Below are 18,472 nucleotides of genomic sequence, written 5' to 3'. Positions count from 1 at the left end.
CCACCAAAACGAAACGCGGGAGCATTCCTGAGCCTTTCGGGAACCCGGTGGAAAGGGTGGGGGGAGGGAGGGGGTGGAGCCAGGCAGTGACCCGGAAGCAGAAGTGACTCCCGCAAGCAGATTGCTGGGGAGCGGCAGCGGCGACCGCAGCGGTAGAAGCAGCAAAGTATCTGTGTGCAGCTCCAAACTGGGAAGAAGATGCTAATTAAAGTGAAGGTGGGAACACCTCCAGCCTTGCCAAGACGCTGTGGTACTGGGCTGGCCGCTGTGCCTTGCGGGAGAAGCGGGGAAGGAAAACCACGCCTTTCCCGAGCCTGGAGGGTGCTGACAGCCTCAGGGCTCCGCGCGAGGGGTGATGGGAAGTAGGGCCCCCACCCCCACCCCAAGGGGGCATTGAGGGCTGGGGATTGGCCCGGCCTGACAACCCCGGGGCTTCTGCGGGTCTTGTTCTCTCTGCCAGGACTGTGCCATGACCCAGAAGGAGGTCGCCTTTGTCCGGGGTCTAGGTGTATTCGAACCCCCGCGGTCATAGAGAAGGCCAAGCAGCAGCTTGGCTCCCTTTCTCGGATTCTTGGAATAAACTGTAATCTCCATTCTGCATTACCCTCCTTACCTGCTTCTCCCAGCCCCTAATGCAGCTGCTTCCAAGCAAGCACAGCACAAAAATGTTAGCCTGGGGAAGCGGGGGCCTCTCAGGAGCTAGACTGTAAGCCTTTGCTGGTTGTCGCCAGTGTGCGGTATCTCAGCCGGCCTTCAGGAACCAAAGCTGGGAGTGTGTTCAGTCAGCGCCTGCCTTTCTGAGCCGGGCCTCCTGGACCAGCCTCACTTCCTTGGCTGAGGCAGGTTAGTTGTCCGTGCCTGGTTCTTGGTACTAGCAGCGTTTCCTTCATCTCCATCTCCCGTGGTTCTTCACCAGTTCCCAACCCTCATTAGTCCTATCTGCTGTTGCTTCTTTCCTACCTTCGGACAGGGAGACAGAGACTAAAAATTGACGGAGTGCAACATCCGTTTGGTCCTTTTACTGCTGAGTAGTCTGCTGTTATTTCATCAGTGTGTTTACCGTGCTTAGCAGCCATTCTTCACCTCTTCAGTCTTTCCAAACCACTTCCTAGCTGAGGTTTGAGGCCAAAGAGTGTGTTAAAAATCATGGGTCTTCAAACTTTTGAGTAGTGACTAAAAGAGTCACTAATGTAAAATCAATTGAATGGGTCACAAGCAACAACAAAAGAAAGAAAGTAGAAATATCAGGGTATTGTTTCACGAAATTTTTGTTTTCACTTTATATGTGTTAAACACATGTATGTGTTATTAGTACATATGTATTTCTTGGTGTGAATCTTGGTATATTCACACCAAGATGTCTGAGAAACTCTGGAATGCTTTTGGATATGGATTCTCACATCCTCTTAGTCAGAAAAAAGGTTTTTACTGTACTTGTGTTCAGGATTTTGTAAACTTATTGTTTTAAAAAAAGATTTTACTTGAGAGAGCACAAGCACAAGCAGGGGTAGGGGCAGAGGGAGAAGCAGGCTTCTTGTGGAGCAGGAGCTCCTTGTGGACTTGGGGCTCCATCCCGGGACCCTGACATCATGGCCTAACCCAAAGGCAGATGCTTAACTGACTGAGCCATCCAGGTGTGCTGGGTTTTGTGAACTTAAAAAAACAAACAACAACAAAAAAACCCTCACCCTACGCTAAAAAAATTTTACCTCATGTCCCATAAAAACGAAAACGAAAACTTACCATATGTGATATGCTCTGGTATTTCTAGTTCTGTTCTAAGTCGATTTCATAACCCACTGATGGGTTGAGACCTGCAGTTTAAAAAAATAACTGTGTTGGGGTGCCTGGGTGGCTCAGTTGTTAAGTGACTGCCTTCTGCTTGGCTGGTTATCCCAAGGTGCTTGGATCGAGCCCCGCATCAGGCTTCCTGGTCGGCGGGAAGCCTGCTTCTGCCTCTCCCACTCCCCTTGCTCGTGTTCCTTCTCTCACTGTCTCTCTCTCTGTCAAATAAATAAATAAAATCTTAAAAAAATAAATAAAAATAAAAATAAATTTATAAATACTGTGTTGTGGTTGGGCTTCTCAATTTGAAAGGGCTAAGAATCACCTGGGGATCTTGTTACGCAGATTGTAATTCCGTGAGTCTGGGATAAGACCTGAGATTCTGAATTTCTAACATGCTCCTAGGTGATGCTTATGCTGCTTGTCTGGGGACTACACTGACTAGCAAGGTTCTAGAATTTGTCTTTTTGAATCCATTTTCGTTCGTTATTTCTCTAAATTTGTCAGTCTCCTTTACTGAAACAATTTCCTTTGTGGCTCCGCATACAGGTTTCTATGTCCTTCATCTTTTCCTCTTTTGTAGGTTGCATTGTTTTATCATGCTAACTACATGGGAAAGCAATTAGTTAGCTCTTCTGTTACTATACAAATGATAGGTTTTATTATCAGGGTTTGTGAATTCTTCAGCTGTAATCTCCATGTAGCTGACTTTTTCCATATCTTTCTGCAGTCCTGTACAACAAAATCTCTCCTGATTTAAATCTTCTTTTGATGCCTTATTTCTGTCTTTCTAAAATTAAATACATCATTTTCTGCGTTAGGCCATCTTCCCAGTATTCATCTCATATCAGTCTACCTGGTATCTGGAACCCAGTTCTTTAGAGTCATTGTTCACTTTTGAACCTGATTTTTCCTTTGATAACTTCTTTTTTGCTTGATTTTCTTTCCATTCCCATTACCCTTTTTCTGGTGTAGGGTCTCATTCACTGATATCTTTATTTCTCTATAATACCCCCAAACAGGTTTTCCTACCATGTACCCCCCCTAACATTTAGAGTCTAAGCTTGAAGTGTCTAAGCTTGAGACATGGCATACAAAAAATCAAAGCTTACATAGTGTTCTTTAAATTTCTTTTTCATCATAATACCCCCTGACCCCACATCCAGCATCAAGATCTAGAACATTTTCATCCCCAGCCTGTGAAAATTACCTAAGTTAGTTTTTTTTGTTTTCAAATTTCATATAAATGGAGTTACAGAATATATAATTTTGTGTCTGATTTCTTTCACACCGAATTGTGTTTATTGTCGTCTGTGTAGTTCCTTATTACTGTGTATGATTACATTGGATGACTGTATCACAATTTGTTAGTTCATTCTCCTATTGATGGACGTTTGGGTTGTTACCAGTTTCTGGCTATTTTGAAGAAGGCTTCTATGAACACTTACAGAAATCTTTTTTTTTTTTTTTTTTAAGATTTTATTTATTTGAGAGAGAGAATGAGCAGAGAGAGTGGCAGAGATAGAGGGAGAAGCAGGCTCCCTGCTGAGCAGGGAGCCCAGAATGGGCTCGATCCCAGGACCCTGAGATCATGACCTGAGCCAAAGGCAGACACTTAACCAACTGAGGCACCCAGGCGCCCTATACAAGGCTTTTTGTAGATATAGGTTTCCATTTCCTTTCAATAAATACCTATTAATGGAATTACTGGGTCATGTGGTAAATATATGTAAGTTTAAAAGAAACTGCCAAACAGTTTTGTAAGGGGTTGTGCCATTTTATATTCCCACTTGCAATGAATAAGCATTCCAGCTGCTCTGTACCCTAGTTAACTTGTAGTTATGTCCATCATTTTTATTTTAGCTATTATACTGGGTGTGAAATGTTAATTTCATTCAAGTTTAAATTGATTGATTCTCACCCACCATAGCACTTTGTCATCATACCTTGTGTTCGGATAGTAATATTCCATATGGTAATTCCCTTTATATTGGTTTGTTCTATTAATTGTATGTCTCATTGTTCTTGGTTGTAAATCTTCAGTTGAAAAGATTTTTTACAAGGGCTGGAACACTTAATTTCTTTAATATCCCTCCGGTAGCTAAAGCAGTATGTTCAGCTTAGGTTCATCATTGACTTGCTAAACAGCATTGGATGTATTCCCAGGTCACAATGACCAGATTTGGGGAAGAAACACAGTATCAAGAATATCTTTTAAAATTGTTCACTTTGAATTTTAATTATGGACACTTTCAAACATATTTAGCAGGGGAGGGAAGGATATAATGCACCTTATATCCAGCTTCAAAACCTATCATCTCATGGCCAGTCTTTTTTTTTTTTTCTCATGGCCAATCTTATATTCACCAACTCTCCTTACCTGATGTTTTAAGAAGCAAATCCCAAATAGGATAGCATATGTTATTTGTATGTATTTCAGTATCTGTCTGCAAAAAAGGGTTCTTATTTTTCTAATGTAAGAATAGTTATCATACCTAAAAAATTAACAGTGATTTCTCATTATCATCAAATGTATCCCATCCTCTCATTTGTTTTGTACAGTTTGAATGTGAGTCCAGCTAAGAGCTATATGTTGAAGTTGGTTGATAGGGATTCTAAGTGTCTTTCAAAAATCTATACTTCCCAGGGCGCCTGGGTGGCTCAGTGGGTTGAAGCCTCTGCCTTCGGCTCAGGTCATGATCCCAGGGTCCTGGGATCGAGCCCCGCATCGGGCTCTCTGCTCCGCGGAAAGCCTGTTTCCTCCTCTCTCTCTGCCTGCCTCTCTGCCTACTTGTGATCTCTGTCTGTCAAATAAATACATAAAAATTAAAAAAAAAAAATCTATACTTCCCCCTTGGGGTGCCTGGGTGGCTCAGTGGGTTAAAGCCTCTACCTTTGGCTCAGGTCATGATTCCCAGGGTCCTGGGATCGAGCCCCGCATCAGGCTCTCTGCTCCTCAGGGAGCCTGCTTCCTCCTCCTCTCTGCCTACTTGTGATCTCTGTCTGTCAAATAAATAAAGTCTTTGAAAAACAAACAAAAAAACCCTATACTTCCCCCTTTTCTCCCTCTTCATGTTGAATAAAGTAGGTTGTTTGTGCGATGGAGTCTCCCGGTTTGGATTTTGCTGACTTTTTCCCCGTGTTGACTTTTTTGTTTTGGTTTTTTAAAAAAATATTTATTTATTTATTTTAGAACACTTGCAAGTGTTGGGAATGGCAGAGGGAAAGAGAGCAATCTCAGGCAGACTCCCTGCTAAGCAGGGAGCCTATGTTGGGCTCAATCTCATGATCCAGAGAACCACCTGAGCTGAAATGGGGAGTCAGAAGCTCAATGGACCAAGCCACCCAGGAGCTGCTCCCCATGTTGACTTTTAATATATTCCCCTTTCCTCAGTATTTCCTGTCGATTGGTAGTAAGATCTAGAGGCTTGAATAGTCTTTTGTATGTGTTTTTGTGAGAATAATACATAGGTGATGGTATGGCATGTAATTCTATCAGCTTTTTTTGCTTTTTTTTTTTTTTTAAATTCATTGCCTCTATCTGTTGTTTCATTGGAGGCTATAAAACAGGGATATCTAATTTTATCGTTGCTTCATATATTAGCTGGAATGCTTGAACAGTAACTATTAGCCACATGGGCTTTGAGCACTTGACATGTGGCTAGTGAGACTGAGGAATTAGAAGTTAATCATTACCTATGTTATTTGTATTTAATTTTATGTATATATATGTATACATATATGTATTTTTTTAAGTTTTTATATATTTATTTGACAGAGACACAGTGAGAGAGGGAACACAAGCAGGGGGAGTGGGAGAGGGAGAGGGAGAAGCAGGCTCCTTGGCTGTGCAGGGAGCCGGATGTGGGGCTTGATCCCAGGACACTGGGATCATGACCCAAGCCAGAGGCAGATGCCCAATGACTGATCCACCTAGGCAGCCTTAATTTTACTTATCTTAAATATAAAGCCTGAGACTTTATTCAGTCAGTGGAAAACTTTTAAGTATGCTTGGAATAAGTAAGGTATGTAAATCTACTTTTTTAACTGTAAATTATGAAATTTAAATACAGATCAAGTATTTCAGATGCAAATTTACCATCTGAATTGAGATGTGCTCTAAGTATGAAACAGGACTTTGAACATTTAGTTAGAACAAAAGAATGTAAAATATATTACTTTTTATATTGATTATACATTGAATTGATAATATTTTAACATATTGGGTTTAAGAATGTTAAAATTAATTTTACCTTTATTTTTATTTTTTATTTTTATTTTTTAAAGATTTTATTTATTTATTTGGCAGAGAGAGATGACAAGTAAGCAGAGAGGCAGGCAGAGAGAGAATGAGAGAGAGGAGGAAGCAGGCTCCCTGCCGAGCAGAGAGCCCGATGTGGGACTCGATCCCAGGACCCTGAGATCATGACCAGAGCGAAAGGCAGAGGCTTAACCCACCGAGCCACCCAGGCACCCTTAATTTTACCTTTAAAAAATGTGATTGCTGGTATATTTAAAATTGTGTATGTAGTTTGCATTATGTTTATATCTCTGTTGGACAGTGCTGCTTTACAGAATCATTTCCTCATACTCCCATCAAGAACATTGTTTTACAAATTATGTTTTTCTCATTACAGTGTATCCATGGTATTAAAAAAAATGAAAAATACAGAAATGCACAAATGATATAATTAAAAGCATCCATAATTTCACAACTCAAGATAAAAACATTCATGAATATATCCTTCCAGACTTTTTTGAAAGCCTATAAATAATACAGTATTTGTTTTGTGTGTGTGTGTGTTTTAACAAAACTGGAATTGTACCCTTATTCCACACATTCTTTGAGGACTGTAGTTTTTCCTCTGTGTTTGTGGCAGAATTTAACCCCCAGTTGTTTGTTGTTTGTAATTTTTCAGTACCAAAAGACTATAATGACCATTGTCATAGATATTTTTTAACATAGTCATGATTATCTTCCCAGAAGTGTTGTTACTGGGACACCACTTTGCCAGATTGTTCTCTGGATATATTCATAGACTTCTACCGTCCTAGAGTTTTTAAAATTTTGCAAATCACTATTTTTTGTTTTTAATGTCATTATGTCCAAGCATCTTAACCTTGGGAGAACAGTCCTCTTAGGGTTTTGTTTTGTTTTGTTTTGAAGATATTATTTATTTGAGAGAGAGAGAGACATCATGAGCAGGAGGAGGGGCAGAGGGAGAAGCAGCAGCAGACTCCCCGCTGAGCAGGGAGCCCAATGGAAGCAGAGCTCAATCCCAGGACCCTGGACCTGAGCCAAGGCAGACATTTAACCATCTGAGCCACCGAGGAGCCCCTCTTAGTGTCCTTTTTACTCTTTAAAATATTTTCTAAACCAGAATGGATATTTGTTTATTAGTATTTATGTGATGGAGTATACTTTTACTAGAAATTTTAATAGTGCAGATAAAGAAAGAGTTCCCCTTGATAAACCCCTCCCCTCAGTCAGTCCTACTCTTTTCAAAGATAATTACTGTTAATCCTACCGTGTGTGTGTGTGTGTGTGTGTGTGTGTGTATCTACATATGGAAAATGATACCTAATTGTACATTCTTTAGATCTTTCCATGTTAGTGTATAAACTGCTGTGTAATAAATATATCATCCTGTGGATGTAACCATAATTCAATAGTTTCCTTATTAATAGGCATAAATAGGCACTCTTCCTAGTGGAAGGAGTCAGAAGTTTAACTGACTGAGCCACCCAGGCACCCCTAAATATATTTCTTAGCTTTATGAAAATCTTACTGTTGTCATTATTTTTCCCATTTTACCATAAATTTTCACACACACCAGCTTGGATTAGGGTAGAATCTTGAGAAGCACTGTTGTAATTTATTCTTTTGTGCCCAAACAGTTAAATCTAAAGGAGTTACTCTTGCATTTTTTAAAAAAAAATTTTAATTTTATAAACAATTAAAATTAAACTCTCTATAAAAAATTTATAAAATTCTCTATTAAACTCTTTATAAAAAAAAATTTTTTTAATAAACATTTAATGTACTATTAGCCCCAGGGGTACAGGTCTGTGAATCGTCAGCCTTACACACTTCACAGCACTCACCATAGCACACACCCTTCCTAATGTCCATAACCCAACCACCCTCTCATGAACCCCCTGACCCCCGGCCACCCTCAGTTTGTTTTGTGACATTAAGAGTCTCTTATTACTCTTGCATTTTTAAAAATATTCTTAGTACTGAATTGATTCTCATGGTTCAGAAATTAGGTCCTAAGTACTGTCATCATGTTGGGTATGTGAATCCCATAAGTAGAAACCATGTTATTTTGTGAACCTATCACAGGAGCATACATCAGGTCCCAATACCAGACCACTGAGAATCAGGCAGTACTGAGTACAGAGCTTTTTTTTTTAGAGGCTCAGGGTCTGGGGTCAGAGAGTCTGTGTTTGGGTCCACACTCTCCCTTTGACTTCATCAGCATGCTTTTTAACCTATCCAAGCCCCATTTTCCTCTTCTATAAAATGGTGATGGTAGTAGTATAATATCTCATGAATACTTAGAAGGATTAAAGGTATTGATGCTTAGTGAAGTTTCTGACTGTCGGAAAGTGTTCGTTAAATGCTGGCTATGATCATGACATGCTCATTGGTGTATTTGGCCCTTTCACAAATACTCATTGACTCCTTATATGTCAAACTGTGCTTTGTGCTTAGATTAGGAAGATGAATTTCTGCCTTTTAGGAGGTTGGAGTGTAAATTAGAGAGTTTAACACTTAAGTAACTAGCAAGAGGTATTAAAGTGTGCTGGGGAACCAGTCATCAATTTTAAAGAGTCCTTGAACATTTGGGAAAGAGTAGGGAAGGGTATGGCAAGAAGGGAAGCAGGCGACTCCAAGAAATGCCCTTAAGTCAGATTGCGCTTGGTGTGTTTGTGGTCTGGATTACTGTAGACTGATGCAGATAGAGCTTTAAGAGCAAGGATGAATGGGAGATTAGATTAGATGATTAGATTAGATGAAGCGCAACATGTGTAAATGTGCAATCAGTGTGATTATTGTATGTATTATCAGCAGCCCTTAGCCTATGGAAGAAGTCAAGAAGATTAGAGCTGCACTTTAGTACTTAGAAGTCTGGAGAAAGAGGAAAATAGAATGTTCAATTTTAGTGTTACTTAACAAGCTGGGGGGACCTGGGTGGCTTAGTCAGTTACGCGTCTGACTTAGGCTCAAGTCATGATCTCAGGGTCCTGAGATCAAGCCCTGCATCGGGTTCCCCACTCAACGGGGAGTCTGCTTGTCCCTCTCTCTACCCCACCCCCTGCTCGTATGTGCTCGCTCTCTCAAATAAATAAAATATTTTCTTTTCTTTTTTTTTTTTTTTAAAGCTGATCAGAGGTGTTCTCTGGTGTCCTTGAGAATTCTTTGAATTATATGAATGTTAGTTTCTAGCTTTGATACAGGAAACCAGGGTATCCTGATTGAAAGGCATGCTTTCCTTAGGACATCTCTGTTGCAGTCTCTCCAAAGGAATGACACTATTCTCATGGTTTCTGATGGGATAGGGTAGAAGATCGGGGGTAATATAACCTGTAGGATTAAGAGGGTCAAGTGGCTCATAGCATCTTGCCCTGTCAAAGCTGTCTAAAGCCTTAAAGTGTTTGATAAATACAGGTTTGGGTCAAAGCCCTCTGATTCTTCAGAGCAGCTTTGTTGAGAATGAGCTGCTCTTGGAAGTTGTAGATCCCCAGAGACCAGGACAGGGAGCTTTACCTAGAAGACAAATTGTATATTAGGCTGCAGGACTCATGAAACCCTTTCCTGTTTCAGACCCTGACCGGAAAGGAGATTGAAATTGACATTGAACCTACAGACAAGGTAATGTATGGCCAGTACTTAATGCCTGTCTCCCTATATGCACATTCGTTTGGATATGCTGATGAACTTCGTCCTTTTTGCTTTCATGCTATCTGCATAGCTCTTGTTCTTTCCACTTCCATGGTTCTACCCCTTAGCAGTCCCTGACTACTTGTACCCTTAAAGGTGGAGCGAATCAAGGAGCGTGTGGAGGAGAAAGAGGGAATCCCCCCACAGCAGCAGCGGCTCATCTACAGTGGAAAACAGATGTGAGTTTGACATGGATACTCACGAGGTGTAACAATCTTACGTGAGGTTGAGGGAGCAAATACTGGTGGAGGATCCTCAGATCCTTTGGTGATTTGGTGAAGCCTGTGAATTCCTTCTCAGAATAAGATTTTTGCAGACATAAAATACATAGATTTACAAAAGAAACTATATTGAGATACAGTTCTCAAAATACTAAAAACATTTGTGATATAATATATGTGGTTTATTAATATGTTAAGATCTAATGGGTTTAATTACCATTAATTTTTACCTATTTTCAAAATACTTGCAAACAGTTGTAATATGGTATGAAAATATCCAATTTCTTTTCTTAACCAGTTATACATGTCACTAATACCACTTTGGGTTTGTTCAAAATTAAATAATCAAAGCAATCAAAATAATCAAATTTTGGTTAAGGGTTAGTAAAAATAAAGATGTAATTTTTTTTTCTCATCTGAGCTCATAGATCAGGAAAAAGACTTAAGAAGCCCAGTGTATGAATCCTGTTCTAGATGGTGTTTCTAAGCGCCCCCTCCCCACTTTTTTTTGCCTTCTTTTCTTGCAGGAATGATGAGAAGACAGCAGCTGATTACAAGATCCTAGGTGGTTCAGTCCTCCATCTGGTGTTGGCTCTGAGAGGAGGAGGTGATCTTAGGCAGTGATGGACCCTCCCTCCATTTTACCTCCTCACCCTGTCTCTCGAAATGAGACATCATATATCCTCTCACTCTGTGGGACACCAGAGCCACTGCCCCTTCTCCTGGATGCCCAGTCTTGTTTGGTGGGAGACCGTGAGGACCCCAGGATGCAGGGTTCCTGGCCCAAAGGGCCCTTGCTGGCTATTGGGTTTTTGTTTGCAGTCCTGTGTGCTTCCCTCTCTTATGGCCATGTCCCTAGTTGTCAATAAAATATTTCCTGACCTCCTGGAATCTTTCTTGTATTGCACAAATGTGACTGAAATTGAAGTGGACCCAGTACACACTCATTTATATTTCTGAAGAAGTAGGGCAATGGGAGGGAATGTGCCTTTGGGGTGGGGGATTATGAGACTCTAGGAAAGTCTACTCTGGGTGGCGTGGAGCCAGTTCTTACCAGCTCAGGAGATCTAATAATTGGCATCTCTTCCCAACCCCATAAGTGATTTCATGGTGGTAGCTTTTTTCTTTTCTTTCCTTTTCTTTCTTTCTTTCTTTCTTTCTTTCTTTCTTTCTTTCTTTCTTTCTTTAAAAGATTTTATTTATTTATCTGACAGACAGAGATCATAAGTAGGCAGAGAGGCAGGCAGAGAGAGAGGAGGAAGCAGGCTCCCTGCTGAGCAGAGAGCCCGATGCGGGGCTCCATCCCAGGACCCTGGGATCATGACCTGAGCAGAAGGCAGAGGCTTTATTTAACCCACTGAGGCACCCAGGCGCCCTTTTTTTTTTTTTTTTAAGATTTTATTTATTTATTTGACAGAGATCACAAGTAGACAGAGAGGCAGGCAGAGAGAGAGAGAGAGAGGGAAGCAGGCTCCCTGCTGAGCAGAGAGCCCGATGTAGGGCTCCATCCCAGGACCCTGAGATCATGACCCGAGCGGAAGGCAGCAGCTTAACCCACCTAGCCACCCAGGTGCCCTTCACGCTGGTAGCTTTAAATTGGCCTCAAGTGGCAAATCAGTCCCTCCCCCCAAAGTGGTTGTTACTCTCTAACCAGTATACTACTGATGTGGGTGGCAGAAATAAGGACAGTGAATTCTCTGCCGTTGTACCCCTGCCGGACGTTTGGGCCTAGTTCAAGAGAGACCTTAAGGGCTTTACTGACACTACATTGTGGCTAAAATGCTGCACGGGGCTCTGGGTTCTGTATTTACAGAGAGAAGCAGATTTGGAGAAAGGCTGTGTGAGGAGTGACAAGCTATGGGTCACTTACGTCTCAACTGATAAGATAAAATGAGAGAGAGAGGTGCCAGACGAAAGGGCTCCCTTCTCTGGCTTCTCTAGTATAGCCGACTCCGGCCAGGCTGGGCGGAGCGGAGGAGCAAGGGAAGAAGGTGCCTTGTAGCGGCTGGACCGCCGCGGTGCCCCCACCCCAGCTGTAGCGTGGGCACTTTACTGCAGTCCTCCCCGCCGCACCATCAGAAGGCGCTCTTGCGCAGTCTCCAGCCGACAGCCCGGCCTGGCGCGGCGACGCTGTAGTTGCGGTTTCTGTAAGGCAGGCGGAGCTGCTTCCTGAGCCGCCGCGAAGATAAGGCTCGCCTAGCCTTGGGGCGCGCAGCCTGCTGGCGCCCACCATGGAGCGGCTCCCGAAGCTGGCGGTCTTCGATCTGGGTGAGGGGACGGGACTGGGGAGGTTCGCAGGCCGCTCTCTTCCAAACCCCGGCGGCGGCCCCCGAGGCGCGCGCGCTCGGAGCCTGAGCTCTCCGTGCGTCCTCCCGCAGATTACACGCTCTGGCCGTTCTGGGTGGACACGCACGTAGACCCCCCGTTCCACAGGAGCAGGTGAGGCGGCGCTGGGGAGGCCGGCGCCGGGCTGGGCCCCAGGCCGCAGCTGAGCGTGCTCTCGCCCCGCAGTGACGGGGCTGTCCGGGATCGGCGGGGCCAGGCGGTCCGACTGTATCCAGAGGTGCCCGATGTCCTGCGACGGTTGCAGGACCTTGGCGTGCCCGTGGCGGCCGCTTCACGGTAAGGAGAGCGAAGAGAAAACTCTGCCCTTCTCCTGCTGAGGGACGCAGGCGGGAGACGGCTCGCGGCACCCCTGGACTAGAAAACCTTCGGCTGTGCGGATTTGCATTCATTTGCATTGCTTTGTAATTGTACCCTTTCCCGTGCTTTTAATAAACATTGGCTCCGCGCCGCCTGTGTCAGACGGGAAGGCCAGAGAGTTGAATGAGGACCTAGGATGCCTACCTGTCCTGGAAAAATAGCAAGTTGACTTCTCCCTGGTTAAATATAACTTGGCTTGCCGCTCTGGCTCCCCGGATCCCATCTATGACACCCTACTGCAGGACCGGGGAGATCGAAGGGGCCAAGCAGCTTCTGGAGCTCTTTGACCTTGACAGATACTTTGTTCATCGGGAAATCTATCCCGGCAGCAAGGTCACCCACTTTGAAAGGTAGGTGGAGATGAGGGTAGCAGGAGGGAGCCCAGAGAGGCTGAAGGAGCTAAGAAGCCAGCGGGGTCCTACCCTGTCCCTCCTTGCACAGGTTGCAGCAGAAGACTGGAGTGGTTTTCTCCCAGATGATCTTTTTTGATGATGAGAAGCGGAATATCATAGACGTCAGCAAACTGGGTACTGAGTGGTGAGATTAGCGATTTGGGGAACGAGGAGAAAGGGTTCCAATGAGGGGTTAGGTAGGTGTGTGTGGGATGGGTAGTTTGCGTGACAGTATTTGGGTGACATCCAAAAAAGATGAGAGGAAAAACAGGCTTGATGAAATGTGGCTTCTTTTCTTCCTAGGAGTTACCTGCATTCTTGTCCAGAATGGAATGTGTCTTCAAACCCTAACTGAAGGACTAGAGACATTTGCAAAGGCCCAAGCTGGACCCTGAGGTCCAGTCCTGCGGCTGAGCCTCACTGGAGGCATAAAACGGAAAGGAAATCGGGAAGGCATTTCCAGATGTATTTGTAAATTATTAAAGTATGTTTGTGTGTGATAGAAGAGATCTTCCGGCTTGTTTCTGTTTGCCTAGCGGAGTAGCCGGCCTCGGCTATGCGGAGGGGCCAAGAAGCGGAGGGCGTGGCGTTAGACTTCATCAGGTTGGGCCGGAGAAATCTATGGCGCCCCCGACTGTGCCCGCTTTGTGCTCGCCGCATCCCGCTTGCTGAGCGCTGTCAAGGGCCTGGAGAACTCTTCAACTGACGCCAAGCAGTGTGGTGCACGACCCTGCACACTCCCATGAAAACAAATACTGTATTTTGGGGTGGGGGTGCGGCGGCCTTTTTAATAGCCCCAAGCGAAGCGGCGGCTTTAAGTGGCGCTAAAGGGGTGTGGCTCGGGTCACGTGGTAGAAGAGGCCTAGTCGGCTCCAGTTGATGATGTCGCCGGGGTGCCCCAAGGAGCGATTGGCCCAGGCGGGCCTCGGAGCGCTGAGGCTGCACCCTCCCCGTGCAAAGGCGGAAGTCGCAGGACGCCGTGGGGCGGAGGCGGGAGAGGCGAGGGTGGCGATGAGTGGTCTCAGCCGACTCTTCGGGAGGGGTGAGTGCGGGCGAGCCGGTAGGTTCTGGCCAAGGGGGTTGGGGGGAAGGTGGAGGCCCCGGGCTGTCCGGAAAACACCATCCGCTGCCCAGCGAGGCCTCCGCACGTGACAGGAGGCTCCGCCTTGTCCGGGAGCCTGGCTCCGGCTGCCTGCCTTCCCCCACCCGGGAAAGAAGAGAGGGGGGCCGGCCCCGAGCGTGAGCGGGGGTGGGGGCTTCCCCGCCCTTCAGGCTGCGGCGGTGAGTTTCCGCCTGTTGTCGTCCAGCCCTTTCCAAAACACTGGTGCTTCTATGCTGGCCGAGGGGATATGAGGTGGTGAAGAAAGATTGCCTACTTAAAGCTCCTACGTGGTGGGGGAAGACGAGCAGAAACGGACATACACAGTGTGGTGTAGCTACTCCCTGACGGAGATGTTCCCACTATCCGGGGAAGCACAGAAGCAGCGCGGGGGTTGTGATCCAGAAGACAAGAAGTATGCCAGGTGGAGAACTGAGGGACTCCAGGAAGATGGCACTGTGTGCGAAACAGGCAGGAAGAAGTATGGTGTGTTTAGGAGAAAGGAGTTCTGGCTGCCGTGAGAGAGAGAGAGAGAGTGTGAGAGAGTGTGTGTGTGTGTGTGTGTGTGTGTGCGCGCGCTCGTGTGTGTGTTCCTTACGCTAACCTGCGGAGAATCCTGAGCGGAAGGAGACTTCCCCTCAGTAGACTTGAGCCTTATCTCTCCACCCAGCTGCCACTTTCTTCATGACATCAAGTGCCTCTGGCTGAAATGGGGAAGGGGGACAAGAGTCACTCTGTCGGTGGGGGGTGGAAACCAAATCAGCCTGAGAGTATCAGCCTGAAGTAGGACTTCAGGCTAAAAAAGAGGAAAATAAAAGGAAGTGAGGTTGGAGAGGTAAACAAAGGCCAGATTAGGAATGGCCTTGTATATCTCATTAACGTTTTGGATTTTATCCTGTAGGCAGTAGAGTCTGGAAGGATTTTAAGCAGGCAAGGGCCATCTTTTTTTTTTTTTTTTCTCTTTCTTTTCTTTTTTTTAGAATAACTCTTAGAACTGCAGAAGATGGAGGGGAAAATTGAGACCAGACTTTTTTTTTTCTCTAGCCCCTGTACTTCATTCAGTTTGATCCTGTGGAATCAGGACCTTGGGCATCTCCTAGGACAGCAAGTGGAACAGTGATTATAAAAAGTGACCAGACTCTGGCGGGGATGTGATAATGGGACAGCTGTGCGTGTGTGAGGGCAGGGAGTGGGTGGGAACTCTACCTTCCAGTGTAAACCTAAACCGGCTCCAAAAAAGAAAATCTATTATTTAACAACAACAACAACAAAAAGTCTTGGAAATGACTTGAAAGGCAGCTTGGAATAGCCAGCGAATACTGGATTCGGAAGCCACATTTCAATTCTTTCTCCATTCTTAGAAGTTGTGATTTTATTATTTTTTTTTAAGATTTTATTGATTTATTTGACAGGCAGAGAGCACAAGTAGGCAGAGAACTAGGCAGAGAGAGAGGAGGAAGCAGGCCCCCTGCTGAGCAGAGAGCCTGATCGGGGGCTCAATCCCAGGACCCTGGGATCATGACCTGAGCTGAAGGCAGAGGCTTTAACCCACTGAGTCACCCAGGCACCCCAGTAGTTGTGATTTTAAACATACAAAACCACTTTAACATCTTTGTGCCTCTTTTCATATTTGTAAACTGAAGATAGTACATTCATTGTAGAGAATCATTTAGGGATTGACGGGACCGCCTTTGAGTGCATAGCATACTCTGCACTTGGTGACTGGTGGCTGATTTTTTCCCTTCACACAATATGGGCCGGCTTGGTTGGGACTCCAGGGAAGAAAGAGAAGGGGCCAACCCCCGAAGAGGCAATACAGAAACTGAAGGACACAGAGAAGATACTGATCAAGAAACAGGAGTTTCTGGAGCAGAGGATTCAACAGGAGCTACAGATGGCCAAGAAGCATGGGATCAAGAACAAGAGAGGTAATGGGGGAGAGGGGCCAACAGGGTGGGCCCAGGTGGGAATCAGGGGCTTCCGGCTCTGATGTTTAGGGTGTGTGCCACATCAGCCGCCCTACAGGCTTTGCGGAGGAAGAAAAGATTGGAACAACAGCTGGCACAAACCGATGGAACATTATCCACCCTGGAGTTTCAGCGTGAGGCCATTGAAAATGCCACCACCAATGCAGAAGTGGTTCGTACCATGGAGCTCGCTGCCCAAGGCATGAAGAAGGCCTACCAGGACATGTGGGTACGGGGGGAGGGCAGCAGGGGGCCCAGGCACTGGGGAAAGTAGCTTGTATTGTACTTTGAATCTTAAGACCTCTCAGAATGGGAATTTATGGTACAGATGTCTAGGACAGCGAGATCTTTGTCAGTCTCCTTGCTTCCTGTAAGGTTTCCTTGCTGGCTAAATCATTATAGGGAGGAAAGATGATTTTTCTAAGTTTTGAAGACCCTTCAGAGAAGGGAGTACAGCCTGTCCTCCCCACTGTGGCTTCTTGTCAATCCTCAAGCCAGCCTTGTCTCTGTACAATTTCCCATATCTTCTACCTGATGGCCATGGGTTTATCAGCCTCAGGCCACAGGAGGTGGTGGGGTGGGGGTCTTCATTCAGGCAAGACAGGAGCATTAGGAGGGTTGTTGCCTGATTTCTTGGCTGTATATCTTGTTCTTAGGGACATTGACAAGGTGGATGAACTGATGGCTGACATCACAGAACAACAGGAGGTGGCCCAGCAGATCTCAGATGCCATTTCTCAGCCTGTGGGCTTTGGAGATGTTGTGGATGAGGTGATTGGGAGTGAGGGATCAGGAAATATGGGAGAAAGCAAGAGACCAGCCAGAAGGAAGGCCCGAGAGAATCATGGGGCAAGTTTGCGGGAGAAGAGGGACTCCAAAAGTGGTATGTTTTTGGAAGTATGAGTTCCCTTTCTTCATCTTTTTTTTTTTTTTTTTTTTTAATTAGAGAAAGCATGAGATCGTGGGAGGGGTGGGGCAGAGGGAGCAGGAGAGAGTCCAAAGTAGACTCAGTGCTGAGCTCGGAGCCTGACATGGGGCTCGATCTCACAACCCTGAGATCAGGGCCCTGAGATCCAACCCAATCTGAAATCAAGAGTCACATGCTTAACCAACTGTGCTACCCAGGCTCCCCCTCATTTCTTTAGGTTGAACAGTTTTGTTGTTCCATATCCAGGATGAACTGTTGGAGGAGCTAGAGGAGCTGGAGCAGGAGGAATTGGCCCGGGACTTATTAACTGGGGGTGACAAGGAGGAAGAACCCCCCATCAAACTGCCCAGTGTACCCTCTATACATCCGCCTGCAGGGCCAGGTACTCAGGGCTATTCTATTGTCTTAAGGACTTGAGGAGGTGGGATAGATATGGGGAAAGATTATTCCTCTTATATACTGCTTCAAAGGAACCAGGCAGAGAGGACTGCTGCTACAGTTGCACAGGTTGTTGACTGCATAAGGGCACCTGATTGAGCAGGAATAAAGGCTAAAGTTCCGCTTGAGCCTCACTTGGCAAGCTGGGTACCCTGGTATAAGGCTGCAGGTACTGGGAGAGAGCAGCATATTCTCCTAATTAATATGGGGGTGCTTGGGGAATTAGCAGCAGCTCACCAAGCAGGAGGACCATACCTTTAGGTTCTTTGCTGGGGAGACAAAATTCAGCAGACTCAGCATTCTAGCAGGGGATTGTTGGAAGTTGTTACAGCCCTAACACTTCTTTCTTTTCTGGGTGTCCTTTCCCCAAAGCTCCTGAAGCAGATGAAGATGAAGAAGCCCTGAAGCAGTTGGCTGAGTGGGTATCCTGATGAGTTATGGGCTTGTTTTCCCGGTGCTGCCTTATTGGTCCCTTTTCCTTAAGTGCCAAGTGCTAAGCTAAAGGAACAAAGCCTTTTGGGGAAGTCCTGCTGAGGATGATAGTGTGACCTTGTGAAAAGGGGTTGTCGCCCTCGCCTCCCTGGCTCAACTCTGAAAAAAGACCATGGTGAAAGAGGAGCCCCCAGGCTCCCTTCTCTGTGATTGCACTTACGGTGCCCTTGTTCGCAATAAAATCGGGCCAATGGAAACACAGTGCTTACACTGCCTTGTCTACACCTGAAACTCTTCCCTGGCCTTTGGAGCTTTGTGTCAAGCAGTGAATCACAATGGGAGTAATGAAGAGAATAATTAAGTATTGGAACAGGGAACAAATGGGAGTTGATGATATCTTGACCTCCTATGTTCTAGGTAGGTGCTGTTATCTTTCAAGTTGGTCTGTCCTAGAGGTGCTTGCTTAGTGCTGAGGTTAAGCACAGGGATTATATATCCTAGAACCATGCAGAGCTGTCTGAGTCTTCTGCCATTGCTAACCCCAGTCATGCCTCTGCCA

The 18,472-nt window shown here is 45.4% G+C and overlaps 3 protein-coding genes across 5 annotated transcripts; all 3 read left to right on the top strand.

Annotated features, from left to right (window-relative positions):
• Positions 1-79: 79 nt before the first annotated feature.
• NEDD8 (NEDD8 ubiquitin like modifier) lies at positions 80-10,617 on the top strand. The gene is made up of 4 exons (XM_032343927.1): positions 80-216; positions 9,617-9,664; positions 9,830-9,912; positions 10,482-10,617. The coding sequence occupies exons 1-4, from the start codon at positions 199-201 to the stop codon at positions 10,576-10,578; spliced, it is 246 nt and encodes an 81-aa protein (XP_032199818.1). The 5' UTR covers positions 80-198; the 3' UTR covers positions 10,579-10,617.
• Positions 10,618-12,049: 1,432 nt separating this feature from the next.
• On the top strand, positions 12,050-13,558 carry LOC116591190 (magnesium-dependent phosphatase 1). Its single transcript, XM_032343926.1, has 6 exons — positions 12,050-12,222; positions 12,333-12,393; positions 12,466-12,576; positions 12,900-13,007; positions 13,099-13,184; positions 13,353-13,558. The coding sequence occupies exons 1-6, from the start codon at positions 12,186-12,188 to the stop codon at positions 13,442-13,444; spliced, it is 495 nt and encodes a 164-aa protein (XP_032199817.1). The 5' UTR covers positions 12,050-12,185; the 3' UTR covers positions 13,445-13,558.
• Positions 13,559-13,913: 355 nt separating this feature from the next.
• CHMP4A (charged multivesicular body protein 4A) lies at positions 13,914-18,174 on the top strand. Of its 3 annotated transcripts, XM_032343913.1 has the most exons (7): positions 14,566-14,634; positions 15,193-15,277; positions 15,927-16,076; positions 16,163-16,340; positions 16,772-16,886; positions 17,290-17,425; positions 17,854-18,174. In XM_032343913.1, the coding sequence occupies exons 1-7, from the start codon at positions 14,566-14,568 to the stop codon at positions 17,910-17,912; spliced, it is 792 nt and encodes a 263-aa protein (XP_032199804.1). In that variant the 3' UTR covers positions 17,913-18,174. The 3 variants fall into 3 exon arrangements, with proteins under 3 accessions (XP_032199803.1, XP_032199805.1, XP_032199804.1); XM_032343912.1 differs by lacking the exons at positions 14,566-14,634; positions 15,193-15,277 and adding an exon at positions 13,914-14,091; XM_032343914.1 differs by lacking the exon at positions 15,193-15,277 and having other exon boundaries at positions 14,337-14,634.
• Positions 18,175-18,472: the final 298 nt, after the last annotated feature.

This window comes from Mustela erminea, chromosome 5 (genome assembly GCF_009829155.1).
Source record: "Mustela erminea isolate mMusErm1 chromosome 5, mMusErm1.Pri, whole genome shotgun sequence".
Lineage (NCBI taxonomy): Eukaryota > Metazoa > Chordata > Mammalia > Carnivora > Mustelidae > Mustela > Mustela erminea.
This window is presented reverse-complemented; position numbering and strand designations above follow the sequence as displayed.